The sequence below is a fragment of the Trichosurus vulpecula genome, chromosome 9 (assembly GCF_011100635.1).
Source record: "Trichosurus vulpecula isolate mTriVul1 chromosome 9, mTriVul1.pri, whole genome shotgun sequence".
NCBI lineage: Eukaryota > Metazoa > Chordata > Mammalia > Diprotodontia > Phalangeridae > Trichosurus > Trichosurus vulpecula.
In genome coordinates this window covers 71,266,926-71,294,605 of record NC_050581.1, presented here as the reverse complement: position 1 = coordinate 71,294,605, position 27,680 = coordinate 71,266,926, and the positions used below count along the sequence as shown (strand labels likewise).

At 39.0% G+C, this 27,680-nt stretch overlaps 1 protein-coding gene across 1 annotated transcript in view; it reads left to right on the top strand.

Moving 5' to 3' along the window:
• The first annotated feature begins 397 nt into the window (after positions 1-397).
• PSAT1 (phosphoserine aminotransferase 1) overlaps positions 398-27,680 on the top strand; it is a 40,578-nt gene continuing 13,295 nt past the window's right edge. The window contains exons 1-7 of the mRNA XM_036738380.1: positions 398-582; positions 5,670-5,730; positions 5,872-5,941; positions 6,836-7,041; positions 7,952-8,124; positions 10,783-10,952; positions 23,489-23,617. Coding sequence (XP_036594275.1) covers positions 523-582; positions 5,670-5,730; positions 5,872-5,941; positions 6,836-7,041; positions 7,952-8,124; positions 10,783-10,952; positions 23,489-23,617 — 869 coding nt within the window. The 5' untranslated portion in view covers positions 398-522. The remainder of the gene's footprint in view (positions 583-5,669; positions 5,731-5,871; positions 5,942-6,835; positions 7,042-7,951; positions 8,125-10,782; positions 10,953-23,488; positions 23,618-27,680) is intronic.

Here is a 27,680-nt window from a genome sequence, read left to right as displayed (position 1 = left end):
GCAAAGGGAGTGACTTTTAACAAGCGCTTAATAAATGCATGTTTGCTGATTGACTTACTGACATACACACCCCTTTAAAAAAAACAACTAAGCATCGGTTCACAGTCCTCGGTCTCCCTCAGTCCTCTCCTTGCCCAGTCTGGGAGCTATAGGAGGGAGAATGAGAGCAGGACCGCCCTTCGCCATTGTCAAGATGGTGCAATCTCTAGCCGACCTTGCACAGAAAGGGGCTGAAACTTGAAAGAGCAAGAGGGGGAGCCCGAGGAGATGGAAGGAGGGGCGATCACGCCCGCCACCTCGCGTCTCAGCCAATGAGACGCGAGCCTCCTCGGGCCCCACCAATCCGCGGAGGGCTGTGTCCAGAAGGGGCCAATAAAGAAGCAGGGCCGGTGGGGCGGGGGGCGCCGAACGGGCACTGGCAGGAGGCAGTGCGGCTCTCTGCTACTCGCATACTCGCGCGGCGATCTCTCTCGGCCTCTCCTCTTTGATTCCTGGGCTCGAGCTCGCGCGGCGCTCAGCACCATGGACACCCCACGCCAGGTGGCCAACTTCGGCCCGGGACCCGCCAAACTGCCCCGCTCCGTAAGTGCCCGGCGCTCCCCGAGGTGGGCGGGAGGACTGGGGGAGGCGGCGGGGGCGTTAGTTTTGTAGCCCCCTTGGCATCAGCCGCCCTCCCTGCTCCCGCGGGCTTCCCGCTGCGCCCCCGCCCCGCCCCCCTTTGCAGCCGTAGAGCCCTTGCCCGAGGGAACTCGAAATGCACGAGCGAACCAGGATGTCACGGTCACGGTCACGGTCAAGGCCCCTGCCAAGCTGCGGCTGGCGCCGGAGCAGCTCGAGGGCGGTGCAGAACCGCCCCCCGGCCCTTAGCTTGACTCGCCGCCAGGGCTCCGTGCTCTGCCCGGGCGTGCAGTCAGCGCCCCGAGGGTTATCTGCGGCAGCGCCCCCCGCCCCCCGCCCCGGCCGAGCTAGGACGGCCTCCCAGCATCGCGTACTTGTGTCTGTGCACTTGGGCGGGGGGTGATGGTGGATCGGGGCGGAGAGGGGGCTCGGGGAAACATAAATCGCGGATGTGGAAGGTCCCCCGATGCAGCTCTGCCCGGGGTCACCTGTTACTAAGGGACACAGGTGAGGTTCACGCCTGGCTCTGTCCAAGGTTAGCGCTCCATCCCGCTCTGGTCTGCGGATGGCTTGTCGGCCGCTTCTCTCCCTTTTCATCCTGGCTCAGTCCGTCTGTCAGTCCAGCCAATCTTTGAACATTTATTAAGCGCTCACCACGTGCCAGGCTAAGAACTCAATCCCTGCGTTCAGAGAGGGGAGACTCCGTGCGAACGACACTTGTCACGGTTGTCGATGATCTCGGAGGGGAGGCTCTAAGGGGGGGGTGAAGGAAGGGAGTGATTCAACCACTTTGGGTTTGGAATGGAACTCAACGGATCTGGGATCTGTTTGGTCAAAGATTTCCAAGGGGAAATCCCACCCACCCTCTCCACTCTGTTCTCTAGAAGATACTGCACAGTGGGGACAGACTAGAGGGGAAAAAAATAAGGGGAGGTTAATACTCTGCTTTCATTTCCCTCACAACTGATAAAACTGCTTTTCGTTCTTCAAATAAAGGGTCCAAAGACAAACTGCTGCTTTTGCTAGGTTATTTTTATTTTTTCCAAGTCAGATGAGAGGAGATAGAGTAGAGGCCTTGAAGTTTGATGGATTGGATTCAAATCCCATCTCTGACAGACTGGCTGGGCAAGTCACAATCTCTCAGTGCCCTGGGCAACTCTCAGAAACCAGAGCTGCCTCTGCAGGTGCTTCCTAATTAAATTGTTGAAATCACTGGTTTCTCCCCCTTCCCCTCTCCCCACCCCCCTAAAAAAGGAAGGAAGATAGAAGGAAAGGAAGAAAGCAAAAAGCAGCAGTCTCTGACTGTGAATCTCTCCTGCCAAACTAATGAGTTCCAGTAGTATCATCTAAGAAAAATGAAATTTAGCCAGGTGCTTAATCTATTGTTGGGACAAAAACTCTTATTTGAACTCTTGGAGGTGCAGAGTGGCCCTTGTTGCTCCCGCCTAAAAAAGTACCTTCTAATTAAAAATAATCCTGTATTTCTTAGTCACTTTGGATCTGAAACTCAACTGTGCCCACCCGTCTTATCCTATGTGATTCTTGTCCAAGTCCATACTTTTTTTTTAAAGGCATAAAAATAAGACACAAAAAAGTAAGGAATAATGTCAATTCAAAACTAAATTTTAACAAATACTTGAGGTTTTGGCTTTTTTTTTTTGGTGTAAAGTGCATTCTCTGAGGAAAAGGCTAACTCTGCAGCAGTGACATAGTTGATATTAAGCCTGCTGAGACATTGTAACACTCATGTCCAGTAGTTGAACAGTGATAGTTCTTCTCACTGTTAAATTTTTGCTTGAGGCCCAGGCTATGAAGCATTCCTGTCTCCTGTGCCACAAGATCTAATGCTGTGACAGATAAGAACACAGTTTTGTAGTGGTAGAGATACAAAAGAGATCCTCAGTTTTGAAAGACCAGAGAATTTGAGCACGGAGTGTTTCCTCAGAGGATGATGTCCATCTAGTGAATGATTAACTATCTCTGTGGCTGAGATAACAGGCTTTACTTTATTCCTTAGTTTTGACATTACTTTTAGTTCCTCTGCCAGACTCGTGTACTTACTAATTTTTGCAACATTTTTATTGAGTGGGACATGGCTTAGTTCCAGGGTGTTATTTGTGTAACAGACTTAATATTTTACTTGTAGAATTATTACCAGAATTTTAACATTATAAGAAAAGGGCTTAGCTATAGAAATACGCAGGTTCATATGAGCATAGATTTAGAGCTATGAATCACAGATTCAAGGATCTGTGATTTAAATGGTATCTCCCTATAATCTACTAGGTGGTCTGAGAGTTTGCTATATCTGAAAAACTCATTACTATGTGGTTCACATCTGGGCCTCGGATAACATTTGGGTTTGAACTGGAATACTTTCCAGCCTGGTAGGATGTACCAGAATTTCTGTTCCATCAGCATAGCCATTGAGAGTCTAGGGGTCATCCTCATCTCATGATGAAGCAAGAAAAATGCTGAATTTCAGGAATTCTTTTAATCTCTCAGATACTTCAGATCATAAGTGGTAGAGGGGTATGTTCCTTCTTGACCTTCGTGAGTCAGAGGGATTAAGACATCCATCTCAGGGTTTTAGGTCATTAGGGCTAGGATGGACCTTAGACATCACAATGTCCAGCCCACTCCTTTTGCAGATGAGAAAATTGAGGCTCAGAGAGGTAAAAGTCACCAGGGTAGTTAGCAGCAAATTTGGAATTTGAGCCTCATGCTGTCCTGAGCAACTGCTTTTATTTGCATGGCTGAGCTCCCACAGAAAGAAACCTAACCTGTAAGGGGAGGTCTGTGTACTTATGTGTGTTCTTTGTACTCATTATGAAGATAGGTCATAAATCTCATTGCTTCTGGCCCCTTCAGTGCAGGTGGTTTTGTTGTCCTTTTTTTGTTGTTGTTTTGGATTTTGGGGTTTTTTTTGATCCAGACCCATGTTTTTACCTGTGTGAGGAACTCTTGGTTTGGAGACTCCTTTCCCCAGTGTAGAAGAAGTTAAGTGGCTTACCCAAGGTCATGAAACCAGTATGTAACAGGGGTAGGCCCCACACAAAATGTTTGACGCTATCCATTAGGCAATCCTGCCTCCCTTCTTACTGTATTTACATCCTAAATATATACCAGGTTTACTTTGATAATTATTTTTAATTTCTCTCTTGTAAGCATCATCAATGATCCAAAATAGATTACTGAGGCAGTTACTTTTAGATCATTCATGAGCTTGTGGGGTGATAGATTTGGAGTTGGAAGGGACCTGAGAGTTCAAGTCCCTTATTTTACGTATTAGGAACTTGCCCAAGACCACAGGTTGTAACTATCTGAGGTTAGATTTGAACCCAGATCATCCGATCCCAGTGTCAGTGTTCTTTCCAGTGTATCAGCATTCTAGGGATAGAGGCAGAAATGATGGGAGCTTTGTCTAATCCTCTTTCTGCCACATTATACTTGCCTGTATTGAATCCAACCACTTTATTTTTTTTTGCAGATATAGAAACCACATCCCACTCGATTGGATGATGAGTTCTGTAGTTTTGCTCTGAGAGAGTTGTGAATTACTTTTACATTTTAGAATGGAAGTCTTTAACCAATATATCCCAGTGAATAAAGCATGGGTTGTTTTTTTCCCAAGTGCTCCTATCTTCAGTTCAACTCAACAAACATCTATGGGAGTGTTAAGAAAGTATTGACTTGGCAATTTGTTTAAAAAAAAACATAGTTAATATCTGAATTTATGCCTTAGGAGAATTGTAGCCTCAGTCTCATCTCACAATTAAAATGTTAACTTTTGGGTGAGTAGCATAAGCAGAAACCAAGCTGGTCAGTAGAAAAGTATCTCCTCCTGCTGCCTGTGGCTGGGATATTTTAGTTAGATCAGCACTTCCTCCCACCAGCCCATGCCTTTGTTCCCAGTATCATCAACTGTGTTATGTGGCAAATGAACTCTGGAGGTAGATACTGTGTGAAAGCAATTAGTGAAGATTTTTTTTGCTGCATAGTGGAGTTTTTTGCCCCAAGTTTACCTGTCGGTGAGTATTTTTGGAATGTAGTTCTATTATGCAATTTTCCCTAAAATGTAAACTGCCCCCCATACCATGTATAAAATTAAGTCTTATTTTTTTAAGTATTTAAATACCTCTCAGTTTAGCTGAAATGGTTCAGTGACTTTGGGAGAGTTTGAAAAGATTATCTCCAAGGTTCTTTCTGGTTCTAAATCCCGTAAACCAAGAGGATGATCAATTAGCATAAAGTGGCAAGAGTGAGTTTCTGGACATTAAGACAAACTTGGCCGTATCCAAGGGTATTCTGGAGCCAACTTAGACAGGCTAGAACTGATTGTTAAATTTTCAGTATGAGTTCTTACAACATGTTGTTAATGTTCAGTCATTTTTCAGCTGTGTCTGATTCTGTGACCCCATTTGGGCTTTTCTTGGGGAGAGATTCTGAAGTGGTTTGCTATTTCCTTCTCCAGCTCATTTTACAGATGAGGAAACTGAGGCAAACAGTTAAGTGACTTGCCCAAGGTCACAGAAGTAGTAGGTATCTGAGGTCAGATTTGAACTCAGGAAGATGAGTCTTCCTGACTTCAGGCTGGGCAGTCCATCCACTGAACCACCTAGCTGCTCATTTATGAAATCAGCAGAAATCAGTAAATGCTATGGATAGGGGCTTGATGTATTGTTTTGTTGATTGTACAGACTTAAAGTGATGGAGAAAATGTTAATTAATAATGCAGGTTAAATTTTAAAATGAACATATTTTTGAGAGCTGATGGTTAAACATTTGCCAGCATACACCTCTAGCTTTATCTTTCTATACCCATTTATTCTTTCATTAAAAATACCCATCTCAGGCATTCCTTTCCCTCCCTACCACATATATACTGTTTAGACATAACCCCTTGTGAGCTAAATTGTTATTTATTTGAACCAGATTTGTTAATATTTTGTGTATCTGCCTCTACATGTGGCTCTTTGGGTGTATGTTACTTGATTTAGAGATGGGTAGATAGAAATGCTAGTATAAAGTAATTTTCTTTTTTCCTTTAGGTATTGCTAGAAGCACAAAAAGAGTTGTTAGACTACAAAGGACTTGGAATTAGTGTTCTTGGTAAGATTCCTATATTTTGTGAGACATTTCAGTTTTGAAACTTGCATCTAACTAGAAACAATCTAGTTTTTCCATACTTAAAGATGTATTGTAGCTGGAATCTTTTATTTGTGTGTGTTTATCAATTCCTGTTTCCCACAGAAATGAGCCATAGATCGTCTGATTTTGCTAAAATTGTAAAAACAACAGAGAATCTGGTACGGGAATTACTGTAAGTTTTATTTTTAAACACTGAATTTTGTTCATCACAATACTTTGTGATTTCTTTTTCCTGTTCTCAGCCTTGTGGGGTTTTTGGGGGTAGTTTTAATTTCATATTTCTTTTTATGAAGGATGGCAGTTGGAACTGTTTGCTCATGAATTAATAGAATAATTACTTAATAATACTTATTAATACTTAATAATTAAACTTTCCTAAAATCTCAAGTCATATTGGAAAAAGTAATTTGTTTTAAAACTAATTTTATAGTGAAAAAAAATCATTCACAGCTTAGTCACTTATAAAATGCTGGTATGCCACTGTTTTTGGTGTTCTGAAGATTTCCAATGTCATGGAGATTTTTTGTCCTTCAGTAGATTGTTCGAAAAGAGATAATAGCAAGTATACATACAGTCATTGATTTCCTGGTATATTTTTAACCTGCAAAGGTAAAGGGGAATGTTGTAACATTTTATGTAGTACAGTGGAACCCCTGTGTTTCTCTGGTGAATAGAGGTTAAGATTAGAGAGATTGGCTTGATGTGTACGTACAAGGGACACCTGATGAGATCCAGAGTATAACCAAATTGATCATATAAGAAGGTGATTTTACAATGCAGGTTTTATTCTATTTAGTGTGATTAAAATTATAAAGCAGGATGGGACTTTAGAAATCCTCTGTCTTAGCTCTCTTATTTTACAGGGGAGGAAGCAGAGGGGAAGGGACTCAGTGTCTCACAGCTATTTAAAGTCACAGAAAGGTAGTAGAGACCATTCTCTTGAAACTCAGTTCAGTGTTTTTTTTTTTCATTTCATACATCACACATAAACTCCCTAGAAGTGAGTCAGTAAGAATCCCCTACCCCATGTGGCTTTGTATTAAATGTTACCTCTGCTTTGATACAGAAATGTTCCTGACAACTACAAGGTGATTTTTGTGCAAGGAGGTGGAACTGGCCAGTTTAGTGCCGTCCCCTTAAACTTGATTGGACTCAAAGAAGGAAGGTATGCTGATTATGTAGTGACCGGCGCTTGGTCTGCCAAGGCAGCTGAAGAGGCCAAAAAGTTTGCTACTGTCAACATCATTCATCCCAAACTTGAGAGTTATACAAGTAAGTGAATGGGTTTGAGTTCTGTGCAGAAAAGTGCAGAAAAACTCTTTACATCACAAATTGCTTCTGGCCAGTGGCTCTTTCATGTTTTAGGACAACCCAGAGATTTTTAATTCCTTCTCATTATCAGTTACATCATCATTAAATTCTGATTAGTCAGTGAGCCTTTGAAAACTTCCTAAATATAGTTGGAGGACAGCATCTGCTTTTTGAGAATTAATCTGTCCTATAAAAGGTGGGTGCAAAGTATTCTTTAGGGTGGTGATTATTATTATTTAGGATGGAAATTATTCTAAAATATCAGTATAGTATAATTTGTATATGGAATGTTTTGTAATAAAGACTACATAAACATAAGTGATTCCAGTGAAGAAAAATGGAAGAAGCCAATGTGCCTGCATAGAAAGCTCATTATTCAGCTCAGATTTTAAAAATAAATGCATGGAAGATGGAGAGAAGGTAACTAGGATGATGGCAAAGGATTGGAACAGCCTTATAGGAATGACGAGAATGCTGAAGCCTAAAATGAGTTGAGACTTGCTGTGAATACAAGAGTATGCACCTGTACATGTTGCCTTCTCCATTGGAATAGAAGCTCCTTGAGGACAGGGGCTGTTTTTGCCTTTCTTTGTATCTCTTTTGTAAATTTGCCTCTTTACCATATGATGGGTGAAGTGTACTTTGGAAAGAGTGTTAGCTCAGTGCTTCACCCATAGGAAGCATCTAATAAATGCTTATTGACTGACTGAATCTTGACTCCCCTCAAATGTTGTGGGAGGTAGAGTGGCGTAATTACGCTTATTGTGATGAAGGATTTGTGGGTCTGCTCTCCACCAAAAAGGTGAAAAAAATCATGAACCAGTAAAGTAAAAATGGGACCCTATCTTGAATCTTTTTTTTTTAATGCTAGAGATTCCTGATCCAAGCACATGGAACCTCAACCCAGATGCATCCTATGTGTATTACTGTGCAAATGAGACTATCCATGGTGTGGAGTTTGATTTTGTACCTGATGTCAAAGGAGCAGTTTTGGTCTGTGACATGTCCTCAGACTTCCTATCCAAGCCAGTGGATGTTTCTAAGGTACAGAACAAAAAATACCATTTGAGGGAAACCCAGTGTTCTAGTTATTTTCCCTTTTCTTTTCTTCTTTCTTTCCTCTTTTCTTTTTTTCTCTTTTTCTTCCTTCCTTCCTTTCTCTTTTTCTTCTCTTCTTTTTTCTCCTTTTCTTCTTTTCTTTTTTTTTAAAGACCAAGTCTTCCTATCTTACCCAGGCTGGAAAATTCAGGGGCTACTCATCTACTCATGACAACCAATCCAATACTGATTGGCACAGGAGCTTCAACTGTCTCTGTTTCTGACATGGCCCAGTTTGTCCCTTCCTTAAGCATCCTCGTTGCATGGAGCCAGTGCTCTTTCCAGTTTTCTGAGGGGAAACAAAGCATGCCGTTTTTCTGTGAGAGACAATTAAAAAAAACATATATAGGCCTATATATGTCTTAGGCATGTATTTGTTAGGCAAGAGGAGAGAGCACAGGGAGACTATTAGAGCATTATCCAAAAGGGATGCCCTTCGGTACTTTGAGAAGAAGGTGTGAATTTGACCTCCAGGTGATTCTGCGTATCTTGTGCTTTTGTCCACCTGTATATTGTCAAATTAAAAAAAAACATATATATATATACGTGTGTGTGTACATACACACACACACACACACACATATATACATACATACATACATACATACATACATAGAGACTATACTATACCTTGTGTTTTGGCGCAAATCTGCCAGAAACAATTTTATTTAATTTAATGCTATTTTATAATTTCAACATTTCTAGCCTTGAGAAGGAGACGTCCTGAACTACCATCATTCCCTCATGCCCTTAGATATGTCTACCCTGAAATGATTTAAGGTGACATTTATAGGAATCTTGAAGTGAAGATTATAATGTGTTAAAACAGAGTTTGGGGTTAGCATTCCAGAAGTATGATTATTCAATTCTTACTTCATGGACTTCTCCTTTCAAGGATTGAAAAAGGTTTCTCTCTTTTACCCCTTTCTTAATGCAAAAGAGAATGTTATCCTTAGATGGTACGTAACTTTAGATGCCATAACTTCCAGGGATGATGAGGCAACGAATGGCCTTAACTAGATAAGAGTTAAGTTTGGTTTTCATCCATATTCCATTTCCCCATTAGCTTTTGTTTTCCCCACTTTTTTATGGAGTAGAGTCTGCAAAGGGTTTTAGCCTGGAGAAAATAGTATTTCTTAATATTTTCAGTTTTTTTTTGTTTCTTTATTTTTGTTTCTATATTTCTATATTTTTGTTTCTTTAAGTGCTTCGACAGCATTCAGAGCAAGGCCACTCTTTTGGTCATCGCATTAGCCAAAGCATGGCTGAAAGCAGTGGACATGGTGAGGAACTGAGGTAGATGCTTAGAAGAAGGCTTATATTCCATACACACCTGGGTAGATGCATAGCTTGTGCTTTCATGGAAAATAAGGAAAATCAGTCTTTTTTTTTTTTTTTTGGAAGAGCGTCTCACCTGGGAATATCGTATCACTCACTTCAGGTGTAATCTTTTATACTGTGCGTGGCTTTGACACAAAATAAGATTTCATCTTCACTTATCTCTGGATTCTGCTGGATGTGAAGCCAAGGCAATATACTACACACACAAAGGTGAAAAGAACATAAAGCTGGCTTGGCCTCTTCTCAACACAATAGCATGAACCCTATTGCCTTTTCTTTGGTTTACCAGGAACAATAGATGTCAAGACCACTTTATTGCTTTGAGGCAGAGGAGATAAAGAGCAGGAATATATAACATATATGGAATATGTTAATATAATTGCCCCATGTTAAAGAAAGTCTTTATCTGAACCTATATCTGATTGAATTCAACAAATGCTTATTAAGTGCCCGTTATGGATGCCTGGTAAAAAACCAATATGTTGTCTCTTCTAGGAACACAGAGTTAGATGGAAGGAAAATATAAATGCAAGTAAATTTAATAGCTAATAAAATAGGGTAATTAAAGCAAAAGAAAAAATCTAATCTAGACAAAGTGCTATTAAAAAACATCAGAGGCAAAGTGGTATTTTGGAAGGGGTAATGGATGTTAAATCAGGGGACCTGGGTTCAAATCCTGCCTTTGACACTACATTTGTGACCTTGGGCAGGTCATTTAGCCTCTCTGTAGCTCAGTTTTCAAATCTGTAAAATATGAGGGCATTGGACTAGGTAGCCTTCGATGTCCCTTCAGATCTTCGGTCCATAGTCTGACTCTAGAATGAAGATACATATAATATACATTTATACATATTTACAGATATATACTTATAATTTATCTGAGTTCACTTGTATGGCCACTTATCTGTTGAAAACAAAGCACACAGGCCTCTGAAATTTGCTCTGTATTTATTTTCTGATGATTGGTTTGTTGTCATTTATAGATGTTTGGAAACAAATACATATCAATGAAAAGTGGGGTCAGGAGTTTACTTGACTTTACGAATCAGGATCAAACAAGGAGGGGCCGCAGTGAGTGGGGTACCAGGCTTGGAATGAGAAGACGTAGATTCAGATCCTGCTTCAGACACTTGCTTACTGTGTGACTTTCCCAAGGTCACAGGTTCCCATCTGTAAAATGATGAGTTGGATTAGATGGCCTCTGAGACCCCATCCTGCTCTCCCTTTGCATGACCTCTTAAAACTGCCTTTTTTTTTTTTAAGTTTGGCGTGATTTTTGCCGGTGCTCAGAAGAATGTTGGTTCCGCTGGGGTTACCGTGGTGATAGTGAGGGAAGACTTACTGGGATTTGCGCTGAAAGAATGCCCATCTGTGTTAGACTACAAAGTCCAAGCTGGGAACAACTCCTTATATAACACTCCTCCATGCTTCAGGTAACTGTTTTGACTTTGTATTTAAGAAAAGGGACTTTGGGGACGATATTTTTAAAAACAAACATGGAAATGCCTTTTTTTTAAGTAGGGAAATATTTCTGTTGGCTAATGACCTAATAGGCCCAGATCTTTTATTAATGGCACCTCCCTCAGTCCCTCTCCTTTTGTCTTTTTTGGCCCTCGTATTGATTCTTTATTTGTTGCTGGCCAACATTCACTATTAACCTACAAATTGTTCAGGGTCTCATTACTGTGACTTGCATTTAAAGTAACCTTTTCATTCCCTTCCCTTTTGAAAATTACATTAGTATATATTTATGGAATAAAACAAGCATTTCTATGGCATAGTACGATATTTGCAGTGGAACTGCAGATCTGTGTACAACACGCTATTCCTTTCAAATATACAACAAAATATCATGTAAAATTCTTTTTTTTTCTCATTTTTTTTCTGCCCTCCCCACACACTCCATTAACCATTTCATTTTTGTGAAGGACTTGAAAAGTCTGAACCTCTTTACCCCTTCCTTCTCTTCCCCCCACCCTGAGCTGCTGAAAGCTGGCAGCCCTGTGGAGCAAAACTGTTGGCTTCGGAATGCGATTTTACTTTTTTAGCTAAATCTGCAGGGGACTCTCCATCTAAGTGTCAAACTAGCTGAATGAGAGCTCACACAGTGGCACCATTCAGTAGCAGTTTTTCAACTTTTCAACTCTGTGCTCAAGGGTTTCTTCTTATGGAAATCTCCAGGCACTCAGGATTTATTAACTACCTACCAGTCTCCAGAAAGCCTGGTAGGAGAGAGGAAAAGAAAGATTTAGGTCCTTAGTGTGTGGATAGCTGGATTTATCCTTTCATTCTGAGACAGTCTCATTTATTAATAAAATGGACAAAAGCAATGTTGCCTGTCAGAGAAATGAGGAAGCAGTGAGAAGAAAGTTCCTCAGGGCAGATTTCTTCTGTCTTAAAGGATTCAGTTGTAGACATTGCATGATCAGTTGTAAACACCTACTATGTTTTAGACTCTAGTCACTGATGATATAAATACAATGACTTTGTATTCCTACTTATAATTATAAAATTGCCATTTTAATAATGGCAATGGCAACTATATATGTAAATATATGCAGAATAAATATGAAAAGAATAAGTGCAAAATAATTAAATACAAGGTAGTTTAGGAGAGAGGTCACTCAGGAAAAGTTTTAGCCATAGCATGGCTAAAAGCCGTGAATAGAATCTCCCTCTGCCCTTGAGTAGGGATATATAGCTTGGCAGGAAGTGGAAGGAGGGTAGTGCCCACTTTGGGAGGATCACCTCCACTCAATGGGATTTTTCTTTTAAAACCAAATGACCATATAGAGTGGCAAAGGATAGGCAGATAGAAAAAAGGAAAGATCCTGTAAATTCTCCTAGCAGTAGGAGTTTTGATTTTATGGAACCAGTGACTCTGCTTTGTTCCAAAACTTCCCAGCACGAACCCTTTTTTTTTAAAAAAAAATTAATCTATTTATTTTTAGTTTTCAACATTCATTTCCATAAGATTTTGAGTTCCACATTTTCTCCCCATCTCTCTCCCACCCCCACCCCAAGATGGCATGCATTCTGATTACCTCTTCTCCCAGTCTGCTCTCCCTTCTGTCACTGCACCCTGCCCTCTTATCCACTTTCCCCTTACTTTCTTGTAGGGCAAAATAGATTTCTATACCCCATTGCCTGTGTTTCTTATTTCCCAGTTTTCCCTCCATCCTGTTCCACCCCCCATTTATTCTATTTTCTCCTTTGACCCTGTCCCTTTTCAAAAGTGATGAACCCATTTTTATAAAACAAATTTACCCAATAATCCCCTCTTTCTTCCCCTTTCACAGTGAGCCACCCTTTATAGCAAAGAATAAAAAAGAAAAACTTCACTGCAGCCCATTGAAAAAATTTGTTATTCTATGTAGTATTCCACAGCTATCTCCCTTATCTCTCCAAAGAAGGCAGGAATGTACCGTCATAGAGATAAGCCTGTCTGTAGATGACTAAGCCTGGGCACCAGAAATAGGTATAGATATAGACATAGACACACACACGTATTTGGCAGCCCGGCTTAGTTATAATTTCACAGCACTCAGTTTTGATTGTTATTTCCATCTCTGTTATAGTCGTTATGTCTATTTGTTTTTCTGTCTCTGTTGTCCCTGGTTTAGCTTGCTTCATTGTGCAGCTGCTCATGGAAGTCTTCCCATGCTTCTTTGTATTCATAATTTTCATTATTTCTTATAGTTCATGTAATATATAGAGAGTTAATGTAAATATATAGAATACATAATATATGTGCATGTAGCTATATATCCACACTATTTCACACTGTTCATCTATCATAACATTTTTAGCCGCTCCTCAGTTGATTTCTGTTTCTACTACAAAAAGTCCACTGTAGTTGCTGTTGGAAGAGTTTAATTACTGCTAGTCCAGTATATCATACCCAACGTTCTACAACATCTCTGACACGTGATCTCCAATACATTTTTAAACTCTGCTAACAGGGAAGGCAATAGTTTCCATCTTTGTACACTATTCTATTTATTAGAAGGCTTTTCCTTATATTGACTTTAAATCTGTCTCCCTGTCACTTCCCACCATTGGTACTAGTTTTTGCCTTCTTTGGGCTTTATAGAGTGTTTAATTCTTCTTCGATATAATAGCCCTTGAGATAGTCAAAGGAAACTGTCATGGCCCCCTAAATTTCCTTTTATCTCAGTCCCAAATCTTTGGTCTCTACTCTTCTTATGGAATAGTTTTTATGTCGTGGTTGTTCCCTTCTGGTTGAACTCCAGTCGTTTTGGTTTCCAGAAATAGGTACACTAGTCCATGTGTCATCTTGTTAACACAGAATATAGTAGGGCTCCTTCCACTTTTCCGGACATTATACTTCTGTTAAAGAAAACCCAAGATCATATCAGCCTTTTTGGCAGCCACAGCATCTTGCAGACCCATTGAGCCTACAGCCAAATAAAACTCTTAAGTATTTTCGATGTGAACTGCTCTCAAGTCAGGAATTCTGAATTTTTTAACTCGTGCATTGTACTTATTCAATTTAAGTAATAGACTTTATTTATCTGTATTAAATTTCATCTTGTTAGATCTATCCTAATCTATCAATATTTAGGAAGCATGATTCTATCCTGAAGTATGTTGATTGTCCCCCATAATTCTATGATATCAGCAAATTTGGTCAACCTTCTGTTTTTTTGTCTTAATCATGGGTAATGAAAGTATTGAACCTGACAAGGAAACTTTGTTCCACATTATCGTTGGCATTCAGATTATCTGTATCTATTGATATCTCATGCTTCTGATGGACTGGCCCATTGGAATCCCACTGAAGGGACATTAGATTACTTTGCAATAACTTTTTCTGATTGAGCCCATATTGGCTCTTAGCCAGTATTGCTTACTTTTTTAAGTGGCCACAAAACATTTCACTAATCTCTACTATTCAGAATCTACCTTTTTCTGAAAAGTAGGATATTAGACATAGACAAGTTTTTTGATGCCTTTCTTTTTCTCTACAGTCTTTGAAGATTATGGGCTCAGCAGTAACACTTGCAAAATCTTTCATGATAATGCCTGGGATAGTATTCATTTGGGCCTAGAGATGTGAACTCCTTTAAAACAACTGTCACAGGATTTAGACCCAGAAGGAAAATTAGAAGTCATTTTAATCCAGAAACTCTTAACCTTCTTTGTACCCTTTGGCAGTTTGGTGGAGCCTATGGACCCCTTCTCAAACTAATGTTATATCAAAGTACAATTATCAATATATTAAAAAAAAAACAAAAAGCAAATTCATGGCCTCTAGGTGAAGAATTCCTGATCTAGCCTAATCTCTTCATTTTACTAATAGGGAAACAGACACCGAGAGGGAGTGACCTGAGGGAGGTCCCAAAGGAAATAAACAGAACTGCTACTGTCACCTAATCTGTTTTGAGATTTCAGCCTTAAGCTCATTTTGCTTTATAGAGAAGATAAAGAAAAAATGGTAAAGATTATATAGTTTGTATCCTCTCATCTATTATTAAAATTATTCCACTTTTACCAAGCACTATACCTCTTCTTTACTCTTCTTAGTGAACATTTTTTTTGTTATTCTGCCCTCTGTAGTCTCAGCTTAATATTGCGCCTTTTGATATTCTCAAAGGTCTATGCCACCAAGTAGTACTCATCCTTTCTTACGGGCCTCTCTCATCTTTTTGCCCATGTCCTTTAAAAATCTGAACCCATCAAGTTATTAAGCAGCCAGCTTGACTTTTTTTGGTGCCTTCTGTTATTTTCTCACTGGGTTAATTGGTGATTTTATCGTCAGAATATCATTTCTGAGAGTCTACCATCCATCCTTCTTAAGCCCTTATTTCCTTAAGACATACCTTTTCTTCTAAAATTCTTAGCTTGGTAGCCGTCAACAAAAACAAAATTTCAGCTAAAATAAAAAATGACCATCTGTAAAAACAGTGTTTACAAATTTCAAAAAGCGTATATCAACTTTAATGAAACAGTAATAAAAATGTCATTTCCTTCCCCACCACCACTTTTGGTAATATTTTTCTTCTTTATATTGTTTTCAGATTTTGTCGCTTTTGTTATTTTATGTAGCCCTGGCCCAGGCTAATTTTTCTAATTCTATTTTTAAAATTTTATTCTGAACAAGCCCCACCCTGCCAAAAGCTGAGTGTTTTCATATACATTTGCTTTTATTCCCCATCACTTTATCTAAAAATCTTTTTCTTCACATGTATTTCCTCATTCATAATTTAGGGTGTAGCAACTTTCCATTATATTCAACTTGCTCAGCCATTCCCCAAAGTGTGATTTTCTAGTTTGTTTGTGATTTTTTTTGTAATTAAAAAACTTTTTTGTTAATATTTTTGTATTAATAGACTTCATATTCCTTCCCCCTCATTTTTAATAACATTCTAGTTAGAGGATCCCTAAATGAAAGGATGTAATTGATTTTGGAACACTTATTACTTGTTGTTATATGACTTTTGCCAAAGGTGGTACCATTCTTTTCATTTTATAAACTTTTTGAACTCTAGAGTCTGATATTATGTCTGCGTCTGATATGAATTCTTTGGAGATCACAGATAAGGTGGTCACTTTTTCCGGGGTTCCTGGAAGATCCTTTCACATCACTGACCAGTTCCTCCTGGCTAGTCACAAATGCATAGTGGCAGTTCTTACATATCCATTTCCTACACCTGCAAAGAGACTTAAACTCTCTGGTATAGTTTCCAAGAGCAAACTCCTGTAGGAAATAATTTCAGACTAGATTAGTTTTTATTTTATTTTAAATTTTATTTTTATGTTTATTATATCTTTTAATATTTATTTTTAATAGTTTTTACTTTTGATGGAACAAAATAAGGGCTTTCCTCTACCAATGCAGATGGATGACTGATCAGAAGTTTGGGTGGTCTCAGAGAGTTGCCCAGAGACACTGAATATATATATATATCTGCCAAAGGAAGGACTTGAGCCTACATCTGACTAGGAGGCTAATTCTCTATCCACTAAAGCCAGGCTGACTTTCTAAATTCACTCTTAAAAAGTGATTTTTTTTCTTGGTTGAGTTTACAATCCAGTCAGCATTTCTGGAAGATTTCTTCAGTGTTTCCATGATATAAACAGTTGGGATAAGTACAATATAACCTTGAAACATTTGGGGTTTAGAATGTTTTAGGTTTGTTTTTTTTATCTGCATAACTAATATTATGACGTAAACTCCTTTGAGTTTTGTTTTTATACTTGTTGAAAATGTTTCTAAAATGTGTAAGTATACTTTCTTGTTTTAGAGAGCGGAGTGCAGTGTACATAATTAGATATTTGTCAATTGGGACTGTCAAATCCAATAAGAATTTTAATTGGGGGCTTTTTTATCATTTGTGTTAACCTTATCATGTTAGAGTTTGGATTGAATGTATACCAATTTCTTAGGACGTTCTTCTATAAAGTTGTTTTTTGTTTGTTTTGTTTGCTTTCCCCTTCTAAAAGTGGAATATAGGAAAATTATGTTCTGGTTAATTGAATTTTCTACCATAATTTACCTGAAATGTCTAGAAGGGTATATGATATATTTTATTATTCATATTCATAAAGGTAAAAGTTATTCACATTTAGAAAGTTAAAAGTTAAATTATTCACATTTAGAAAGCAAATAGATGAATAGTCAAGGCCTAACAGGGGAATGAGAAAGGGATGCATGACTAAGTGCATGATTTTTCCCTGATCATTTTGAGATAAGAGTTGTTATTAGAAACCTGGAAAATTAGAGAACATTCTATGTCATCACATGAAACAATGCAGCCCTTGAAAACGCACTAGTTTGAAAAGATGTAAGGCCTTTGGTGAGTTTTCTTTTTGGTAATCAAAACAGAAGGTCAGGAGGCTTTGAACATACACACACACACACACACACACACACACACACACACACACGTATATACATACACACACGCATATATAGTATATAAAAATTATCCACTGCAACATTACAATATATATCATATATATCACATATATATGATATATATCATATGCATATATATCACATATACACATATATACATATATACATACATATACATACACACACACACACACATATATATATATGTATATATATATATCTGTTGCAGTGGATAAATGGCCTTTAAGTAGTTGATCAGTAGCCATGGGAACTGAATGGACTTTCATACCATATGTCTGGGCTCTGGATTAGAATAAAGGGCCTCAGTCTGGTATTATTTAACCTGTTAGTGCTCAGTCCTAGGCAGAGACCAGCTCTATCTTAAATCCACATACCCAAAGAAATCTTAGGTTTCCTAAGAAATCAGGTGAAGGGTACAATATTGCTTTAACTTGGGAAATTGGTGAGTATAGTTGAAGTTTTTCAAAATTTCCACTCCAAATTTATAACCTAATTACTCTGTAAAGAATTACCTCAGGTGAGAATTGGACCTAGATGGAATCTACCTACTGAGACAAATCCAAAGATTATATGAACACAATTATACAATATACTTTTCACAGAAATAAAGACAGATTTAAAGAGTTGGAGAAATATTAATTGTTCATGGGTAGGCCAACTCAATATAATAAAAATAACAATTTTACTTAAGTTAATATATTTATTCAGTGCCATGCCAATCAAACTACCAAAGAATTATAGAGCAAGAAAAAAATAGTAATAAGTTTAATATGGAAGAACAAAAGGTCCAGAATATCAAGGAAATCAATGAAAAAAAATGTGAAGGAAGGTGGCCTAGCTGTACCAGATCTCAAACTATATTTTAAGGGGCTCATCTTCAAAACAATCTGGTATTGGCCAAGAAAAAGTGTGATGGGGATGAGTGGAATAGATTAGGTACACAATGCACGTAGTAAATGACCATAGTGGAAATACTACCTGTCTCTTCCCCTTTCTCCCAGTACATTCCTCTTTCTCATCCCTCATGTTTTTTTTTTTTAGAGCTCATCCCATCATTCAACTCACACATGTGCTCTCTCTCTTTCTCTCTCTCTCTCTCTCTCTTTGCTTGTAGGTATCTATGTATATATATATATATACACACACACACACACACACTGCATTGTATTCGTTATGATTTATCTTTTCTCTTTTCCTTTTTATGCTTCTCTTGAGTCTTGTATTTGAAAGTCAGATTTTCTATTCAGCTCTGATCTTTTCATCAGGAATGCTTGGAAGTCCTCTTGTTTTACTCAAAGTCCATTTTTTCCCTGAAGGATTATACTCAATTTTTGCTGGGTAGGTGAATTTTTGTTGTAATCCAAGCCCCTTTGCCCTCTGGAATATCATATTCTAAGTCCTCTGATCCTTTAATGTAAAAGCTGCTAAATCGTGTGTTATCCTAACTGTGGCTCCATGATATATGAATGTTTCTTTCTGGCTTCTTGCAATATTTTTTCCTTGACCTCTGGAATTTGGCTGTGATATTCCTGGCAGTTTGCATTTTGGGAAAAGAGGTGATTGGTGGGTTCTTTGAACTTCTATTTTACCCTCTTGTTCTAGACTGTCAGGGCAGTTTTCCTTGATAATTTCTTGAAATATGATATTGAGGCTCTTTTTTTGATCATGGCTTTCAGGTAGTTCAATAATTCTTAAATTAACTCTCCTGAATCTATTTTCCTGGTCAATTGTTTTTTCAATGAGATATTTCACATTTTCTTACATTTTTTCATTCTTTTGATTTTGTTTTATTGCTTCTTGATGTCTCCTGGAGTCATTAGCTTCCACTTGCTCAATTTTGATTTTTAAAGAATTATTTTCTTCATTGAGCTTTGGTATTTCCTTTTCCATTTGGCCGACCGTGCTTTTTAAGGAGTTCTTTTCATTGAATTTTTGTCCCTCTTTCACTATTTATCCTATTCTGTTTTTTAAGGTGTTATTTTCTTTAGTACTTTTTTGTGCCTCCTTTAGCAAGCTGTTGATTCTTTTTTTCGTGATTTTCTTGCATCACTCTCATTTCTTTTCCCAATTTTTCTTCTACCTCTCTTATTTGAGTTTAAAAATCCTTTTTGAGCTCTTCCAGGAATTTTTTTGGGGGCCTGAGACTAATTCACATTCTTCTTTGAGGCTTTGGATATAACAATTTTGACTTTTTTGTCTTCTTCTGAGTTTGTGTTTTGAGTTTCCCTGTTGCCATAGTAACTTTCCACGGTCAGGAATTTTTGTTGTTTGCTCATTTTCCAGCCTATTTTTTTTTTTTTTGCTTTTAGCTTATATTAAAGTTGATCTCTGCTCCCAGGGTGAAGGGGGCACTGTCCCAAGCTTCAAGTTTTTTATGAAGCTGTTTTCAGAACTAGTTCTGGGGAGTCTATAAGCTTTCAGTTCTTCCAAGGTGGTATGATCTAAGGAGAGGTGTGTTTGCTACTTTCCTGCCCTGTGCTCCGGTCTGTGAGTAAGCGCAAGCACTCTTTTCTGCCCTGGAGCTGTGACCAGAGTCCTTGCTCCCCTGGGGCCACAAGCTCTGGTGTGCTAGTGCTCCTCTTCACCCTGGGAATGCCACCTAAGACTATGACCTGGATCTGAGTATGGATAATGCAACAGAGTCCTTCACCTAGTGCCAGCAGAGAGACTCCTGTAATTTCCTGCTGACCAGTTGTCTGACCAGTCTGTGGGCTGAAAGTTCCAGAAGCAACCACTACAGCGGCCAATTCAGTCACCCCCAAGGCTTACTGCTGGTTTACTGTGGCCTGTGCTAGACTGCTTTCCGCTCCGGCCCCTGTGTGATAGACTTTTTCCTGCTTACCTTCTAAGTTGTCTTGGGTTAGGAAAGTGTTTCACCCTGTTCTTTTGTGGGTTCTGCCATTCCAGAATTTGTTTTGAGGCATTATTTAAAGTTTTTTGGAGGGAAATTTGAGAGAGCTCAGGCAAGTCCCTGCCTTTTCTCCACCATCTTGGTTCTGCCCCACCACACCCTACCCCCAGTTGGGTACCTTTTCTGTCATCTCATCCAAGATGGGAAGGAGGCTATTTCAGGGAAGGAATATTAAATCAAATACTATTCAGAGATAACATGATTATCCCCTAGAGATTTCTACATAATAACAAAGATTATGTCAAGGGAAAGGAAGTGCTAGTTTCAAAGGTACCAGTGCTATACCCGTACTTCCTCAGAATGTGCTGAACACAAGAATTCTTAGCTGTTGCTGGGAGGGCTATGTAACCAAATCACAAAGTTCTAAATCCATTTGGTTGGACGAGCTGCTGAGTTAACATAATCAGTCATCAAAGCACTCATGGAGAAATTCCCAGAGCTCGTAGGATTATTTGTGAAGAACTTAATAAGGTGGTAGAATGACATTGTTTGTATATGTGTAAAATGTGTTGTTATTATTAGTTATTATTAGTGTATGGTATATGAAAAAGTGATACTTTTAGTTGGTTTTGTGATTTTAAAATAATAAATTCTGCTTTGAGTAGTATGAGGATGAACAAGTCAAACGAAAGGCCCCGGGCATTTCCAGGCCTACGTGCTAACCTTGTTAAAGATGAAATTGAAGCAGTTTAGGGCGATTGATTTGCAAATGGGGTTTTAAGGTTGGTAACATAATATGTGTAAAAAGAAAATAATGAACCTTGAAGTTAATAATAATTATCTCTTAAGCTTTTTATAATACTTATCTCATTAGATCTTTATAATAGTCTTCTGACAGAGGTAGGGCCAACATTATTATTCCTGGTTTTAGTGATAAGGAAACAGAGGCGTTAAATGATTTGTGTAAGGTTGAATAGCTGGCAAGTTGTGAAGCTGATGCTGGAACCCAGGCTTTCTAACCTATATCTCAGGTTCTTTCCACTTAAAATTAAGTGAAGAGGGCCCCTAAGTTCTTGAAATGGTATTAGGGAGATTTGGGGTCAGATTATAAAACCATTTAGACGTTTTTAGGCTATATGTTATAAGGCTTTTGTCCTCCCTTGACCCCCAAACATGTAAATGTATATGGCCCTAAGATGTTTATGTAGGCCTGGAACATTTAAAAGGTCTTTTATAAGACTCTCAGGAACTAGGAGCAGGGTCACAGACTAGGATTCCTCCCTGAGAAGCTTGTCTTTATTACATTGTAATCTTCTGGTTCTCAGAGGATACTCTGTCCTCTTGTCCCAGTTACAGAGAGACTGTGATGATGAGCTAGGTCTGGGTAGCTCCGTCTTGAATCCATATCCCCAAATAAGGCTCAGGTTCCCTGAGAAAACAGGTGTATAAGGTGGTTTTAAATATGGAAGCACCTGAAACTCAGATTACCTCTTATTCTGTTCTTACCATCTTGTCCTACCAAGGGACCTCCTGCTTGGAATCCACTCATCATTCAGTCTCACCTTTGACTCTTAGAATCCATAGTTTCTTTCAAGATTTAGCCAAAGGCCACATTTTTTCATGAAGCCTTTCCTGATTCTCCCCTCCCCCCTGATTGCTAGGGCCTTTTTCCACCTATACTTTTCTGAGTACATATACATATATATATATATATATATATATATATATATATATATATATATATATATATACATACACACACATATGTACACACATACATATATACTTATGTGTGTGTGTGTACACAATATACATATGTGTGTTATTTTCCCCTCTAGAATGGAAGGCCCTTGGGGTCAAGGACAGTTTCACTCCTGTCTTTATACTGCCCATGCCTAGCACTTAGTGAGTCCTTAATAAATGATTATTGATTGATTGGCAGACCAGTTTGGAGATATAACAACTTCTACTAAAGCTATCAGAAAGAAGTATCCAAAAGACACCACTAGGAGGAATAAAGTGTGGGGGTAGAAGGGTGTGTTGTTTGTAGCCAGGCTTCATCTTCTAAAAACATCAGTGTTGATGAATGATAATAATAATATCTCACATTTATATAACTTTTGATAAATAGAGCTGATCCTTTCTGAGTGGTTGACGATGGTGTTTTGGGGGATTGGGGCAAATTTCCTTTGTGTCTGAAGAAATAAGTGGGATAAAGGTCTAAGTTGTCCAGGCACACAGGTGACTTGATCACAGCAGTGAGTTTATAGTTATAATATCTTTAAGTGCTTTATAGGTTAGAGTATTCTTTTACCTATATTATTAACAGCAACCTTATGAGGCAGAGCTATTATGATCCCCATTTTTGGGTGAGGAAACTGAGGCTCAGAGTAGTGGTAGAGATGGGAATTCAAACCCAGCCCTTTCAGCTTTAAATTCAGTACTCTTGTCATCATACCTGACTACATGGGGCTCAATCCTGCATAGCCATCAGGAATCCTTTTAGGATTTAGCGTGAGTTGGCTTTTCTGCATAGGGGGTCAAGTACCATCATCCCAGATCTACCGAAGACAATGTGCCTATGAGTAGCTGGACTTGATTGCATTCTCACTCTGTCCCTCTCCCTAAAACAACTTGGCTTTCTCCCACTCTCTTTAAGGACAAACTGCAAAGTGAAAGTGTGCCACTTCTCTCTTTCTTAAAAAAAAAAAAGCTTTCCAAGATTAGAGTGGGTCCCTGGAGATGCTTCTTCAGCTAGCACTCCTGTAAATGTTCAAAATGCTATTGCTTTTGTTTTCCGTTCTATAAACCTTTCTCTACCAGGGTCCTAAAGGCCCAGAAGTGCCTTAAAGACGAGACTTGGGTGTGAATCTTGGCTCCTAGATGGATTGGCAAGCCTCAGTTTTTGTATCTGTAAACTTGGGACAATGGTATTTGTGCTGTCTACTACAAGGTTGTTGCAAAGAAAGGGCTTTGTAAACCTTGCAGTATTATAAGGCTCAAATTATTATTAATCAGTAGTAGTTTTAGTAGTGGTGGTGGTAGTAGTAATGGTGGTGGTAGTGGTGATAGTAGTAGTATTTTTAGGACTTTCAAGCAGAGGAAAGTAAGTAAATATGTTTAAGCCTTATTAGCAGTTCCTACTATGCCACCTGCATGTGTCCTGTTTGGCTTACCAGAGCTAAACTAAAAAGCTTCTTTTGTCGTTATTTTAGCATCTACATCATGGGCTTGGTCCTGGAATGGATTAAGAACAATGGTGGTGCTAAGGCTATGGAGGAACTTAGCCTAATGAAATCTCAAATGATTTACAACATCATCGATGAATCCCAAGGATTTTATGTGTAAGTTGATGTGATCTTGTTTTGTGTTTTTTGTGTTTCTTGTTAATTTAAAAGTGTATGTATGTGATACCACATCATTCATTTGACATTTATGTCATCACTGGTCTTAATGTCATTAATGTCATCACTGGTATTAATGTCATTAATGAAAAGTGTTTTTTAATTAAGTGCCCACAATCCTCTGGGGAAAAAAAAAGACTAATCACTTCCTTCTTAGACTTTCTAAGAGGTTAGAAAATCCCCCTCATTAAGTTTAGCTCTATTGCCATTTCAAGCTCTGTAATTTCTACCAGAGCTGAGTATTAGAATCTATGCTGTTTTTCTGTGTTCATAGGATTTTTTCCCCTTAAAATGAAAAGCATTCATTAAATTCTCCTACCCGTTGTAATTCCTGTATTTGGCAGAAAATGCCTTTGCAAATAAGTGATTTTGTGGTAAGTCAGCATTCATGCTAGGAAGAGAAAAGAGGAGGAGGAACCCATGTGCAAAACTTACCTCTTCCAATGAGATTTATTGAACGATAATTTTTCCAGCCAACAGGGCCCTGCTCCAGGATAGCTGGAGACAGTTGCTGTTAGAGTTACCAGCTCTTAGTGACCCTGTGCAGGGTTTTCTTGGCAAAGATACTGAAGTGGTTTGCCATTTCCTTCTCCAGTGTATTAAAGCAAACAGACGTTAAGTGACTACCCTGGGTCACAGAGCTAGTGAGTGTCTGAGGCCAGATTTGAACTGAGGTCTTCCTGACTCCAGGCCCAGCCTCTCTCCATTGAGCCATTTAGCTGCCTCTAAGGCAAACAGAGGTTAAGTAACTTACTTGCCCATGGTCACACACCTAGTGGGTGTCTGAAGCCGGATTTGAACTTAGATCTTCCTGACTCCAGGTTTGGCACTCTATCCACTGAGCCACCTAGCTGTCTCCTCACTGACATCTAGCTTGGAGATAGGTGATACTATCAATCTCCACGTTTGTATCAGACTAACATGGGAAGGAAGGTGGAAGGGGAGAGAAGAAGGCAGAAGCTCCAAAAGTGGTTTCTCCGCTTTCTTCTTTTGCACAGGAAAGACCCCATCTCTAATGTGTATTACTGGTGTAGTGTGTTACCAATTTTCCTCAGCTTCCTAGGGATTCTGAGGCAGCGAGTGATGGGAAGCAAGGTGTTAATCTGCTACCTCCAAGACAAAATCCATGTTTTGTGAGCCTTGTAATTGGTTCGTATTCTGAGGGAGGGAGAAAGACAAGTGGGAGAGAGTCTGATTCAATCTAATCCAGGAATGATGTTTGATTTGTACACTTAGAGATTAGGAGATTTATCTCTCATTGCCTTGACTGGATTCTGTGAAATGTTCCCAGCCCTCAGAGGCTTGTTTTCATACATTGGTGGCCATGAACTTACAAGATACTGTGGCAAAACCAAGGATAGGAGAGGGGGAACATCCCAGGTTTAGGGTACAGACAGCTAATACTAAGGAACAGAAGAAAATGTTCTGTTGGGGGACAAAATCAGCCAGTTTTAGCTGCATGTAACTTACATGAAGGTGATTAATGAAGAATGAACCTGAAAAGGTAGGGAAAAGCTGGAGCCAAGGTTACAAAGGGCTTTAAATGGGAAACAAGGGGAATTTCTTACTATGCTGTAATGGGAATGAGTCTAACCTGCCCACATTTCCTTCATCCATAGCCTCAGACAGGAAACATCACCTATTTAAGAGGAAAATCTCACTAAAATTTTTTGAAAGTAAGATTATGTAAGTTAAATTGATAATGGCGTTTGAACATCTACTTGTCATTTTAAAACATGTTCTCCTATTCTATTGGCAGCAAGCAAAAGTAATCAATGAACAGATACTTGTTAACATACCAGCAAATGGATTTTTTTCTGGTATCACAAACTACTATAGTTGGATTAAAGGGCTTTTTTAATAGAGCTTTCTCTTCCCCTAATCACTAAAGGCCATACTGCTTTCAAGTGCTTGAAGTAATGATGAACGAATTAAACAAATGAAGAAGTATTTAGTAAGGGCCTATTATGTATCAAGAACTGTGTTCTAGGCACTTGGGATACCAATGGAAAAAGTGAGTCAATTTACACTCTCAAGGGGCTCATTCTTTAATTGGGAGAGATAATGCATAAAAAAGTGGCAGGGGAGTCAGTGTCATGGCAAGGCCTAGGGGTCTTTAGGGTACATCAACAAGTAAGATGGTAGTGCCCAGCAGTTGGAAGGGCATACCACCAGGGTAGATGGCAGGGCCCAAAAGACCTTAGGATGTAGTGGCAAGGTAGTTGGCAAGGCCTGGTGGTTTTCCATCTTACCAGAAAGATTATTCCTAGCTTGTCCTTAGCAGCCATGTCACTTTTACTGCCCAGCTGCCCTAGATGGGGTCTTGGTGGCCTGGGGGATAAAGGGATGGGGAATGGGAAAAATAGACACCAATTTTATTTTTATTATGTAGTGATCACTGTTGTTGTATAGAGTATCCGCTTTGCCATTCTTGTACTCAAATGGATCTGTGCTCTCAGTACTATGAGTATTACTGCCAGAGATATAGATCATAACCCATCCATCCTTGGCCCTCCCATGCCCTCTCTTTGGTTCACTATAGGGCATGTACCCAAGGATCTGGGAGTCTGCCTTAATTATCTTTGGATGATGATGATGATGATGATGATGATGATGATTCATTTACGGTGGTTGAAGCCATAAAGTCCGTTTGCCAACTTTATGTTTAATGTATCATTACAATTAATTCATGCATAGGCTCTCCAGTTTGTAATAACAGTATCATAAAATTCTATGGCACTTTAAGATTCACAAAGCACTTTTAGCATAACAATGCCATGAGGTAGTTAATTCACATATAATTATTCCTCCTTTGAATCTGAGGAAGCCAAAGCCCAAAGAGGTTAAGGGGCATGTCCAGGCTTCCATGGCTAGTAAGGGTAGGAAATTCTGAAGTCAAGACCAGTGCTCTTTCCATTACACTGTTATTTTATAGATTATCTACAGCAGATTTTTAATCTGAGTTTGGCATCACCTACTGCTGGAATGTTTCTGGGCTGCTGTCCTGTCATGGGCATACGGAGAAATGCAGATGAATTTAACAGTTAGTCAAATTAAAAACAGTGGTGCATTCTGAAACCATTTTCTTTTGGGGGAAGGGAGGATGGGAGGGAATAATCTGTGCCAAAGCGGATCTTCTTGCCATAAGTTCATATAACAAGTTATACTGTAAGAAGGAAGGAACCTTAATCTTAAAGAAAATCACCACAGAACTACTTGTGGGTTTCCATTAGCAAAGGGGATAGTAATGGGCGTGGAAAGCCTGAGAACAACATTTACTTGAAGAGGTAACAAAACTGGACTCTTCCTTTGGTCATCTACCTGGCCTCTTCGTAATGGCCCAGTAGACATGACAACTTGCACAAAGTGGGATTCAGAAGAGGGAAGAAATAGGAGAAATTCATATAAAGAGAAGGGCGCGGGCAAGAGTAGGGTAGAGTAAAAAGGGGAAGAGGAAAAGGAAATTGAGCTTATAAGATGCCTCTCACCTCCAAAGACATGTCCTTGAAGAAAACAAAACAAAACAAAAACCCAAAACTTATTTTTTCCCTCTAGGGCAGGGGTTTTGAAGCTAGGGTCTGAGAATTTTTGTTTTTTAATCTTGGGAACTAAATTTCAGTATAATTGGCTTCCTTTGTAATCCTATGCATTTTATTTTATGCATTTAAAAGCATCATTCTGAGAAGAGGTCTGTAGGCTTCACCAGACTGTCCAAGGGGTCCAGGACACACAAAAAGAGAAGGTCTGCTCTAAGGAACACATCCCATTCTACTCCATGCCTCTCTTCTGTATGCCCTTTGGACAGACTTCCATGTTTTTGTCCTGGGAATACATATCAGACACACCTGTTTCATTACTTGGGCTTTAACTGCCTCTCTTAGGTTACCCTTCCACCTGGTATTTATGTCTTAAGAAGGTAAACTGCTTTCTACACCACAAGATGGAATATTACCTTCCTCGAACTAGCTCTGTGAGCTTTGGGGACAAATTAGTTGCCTGCAAC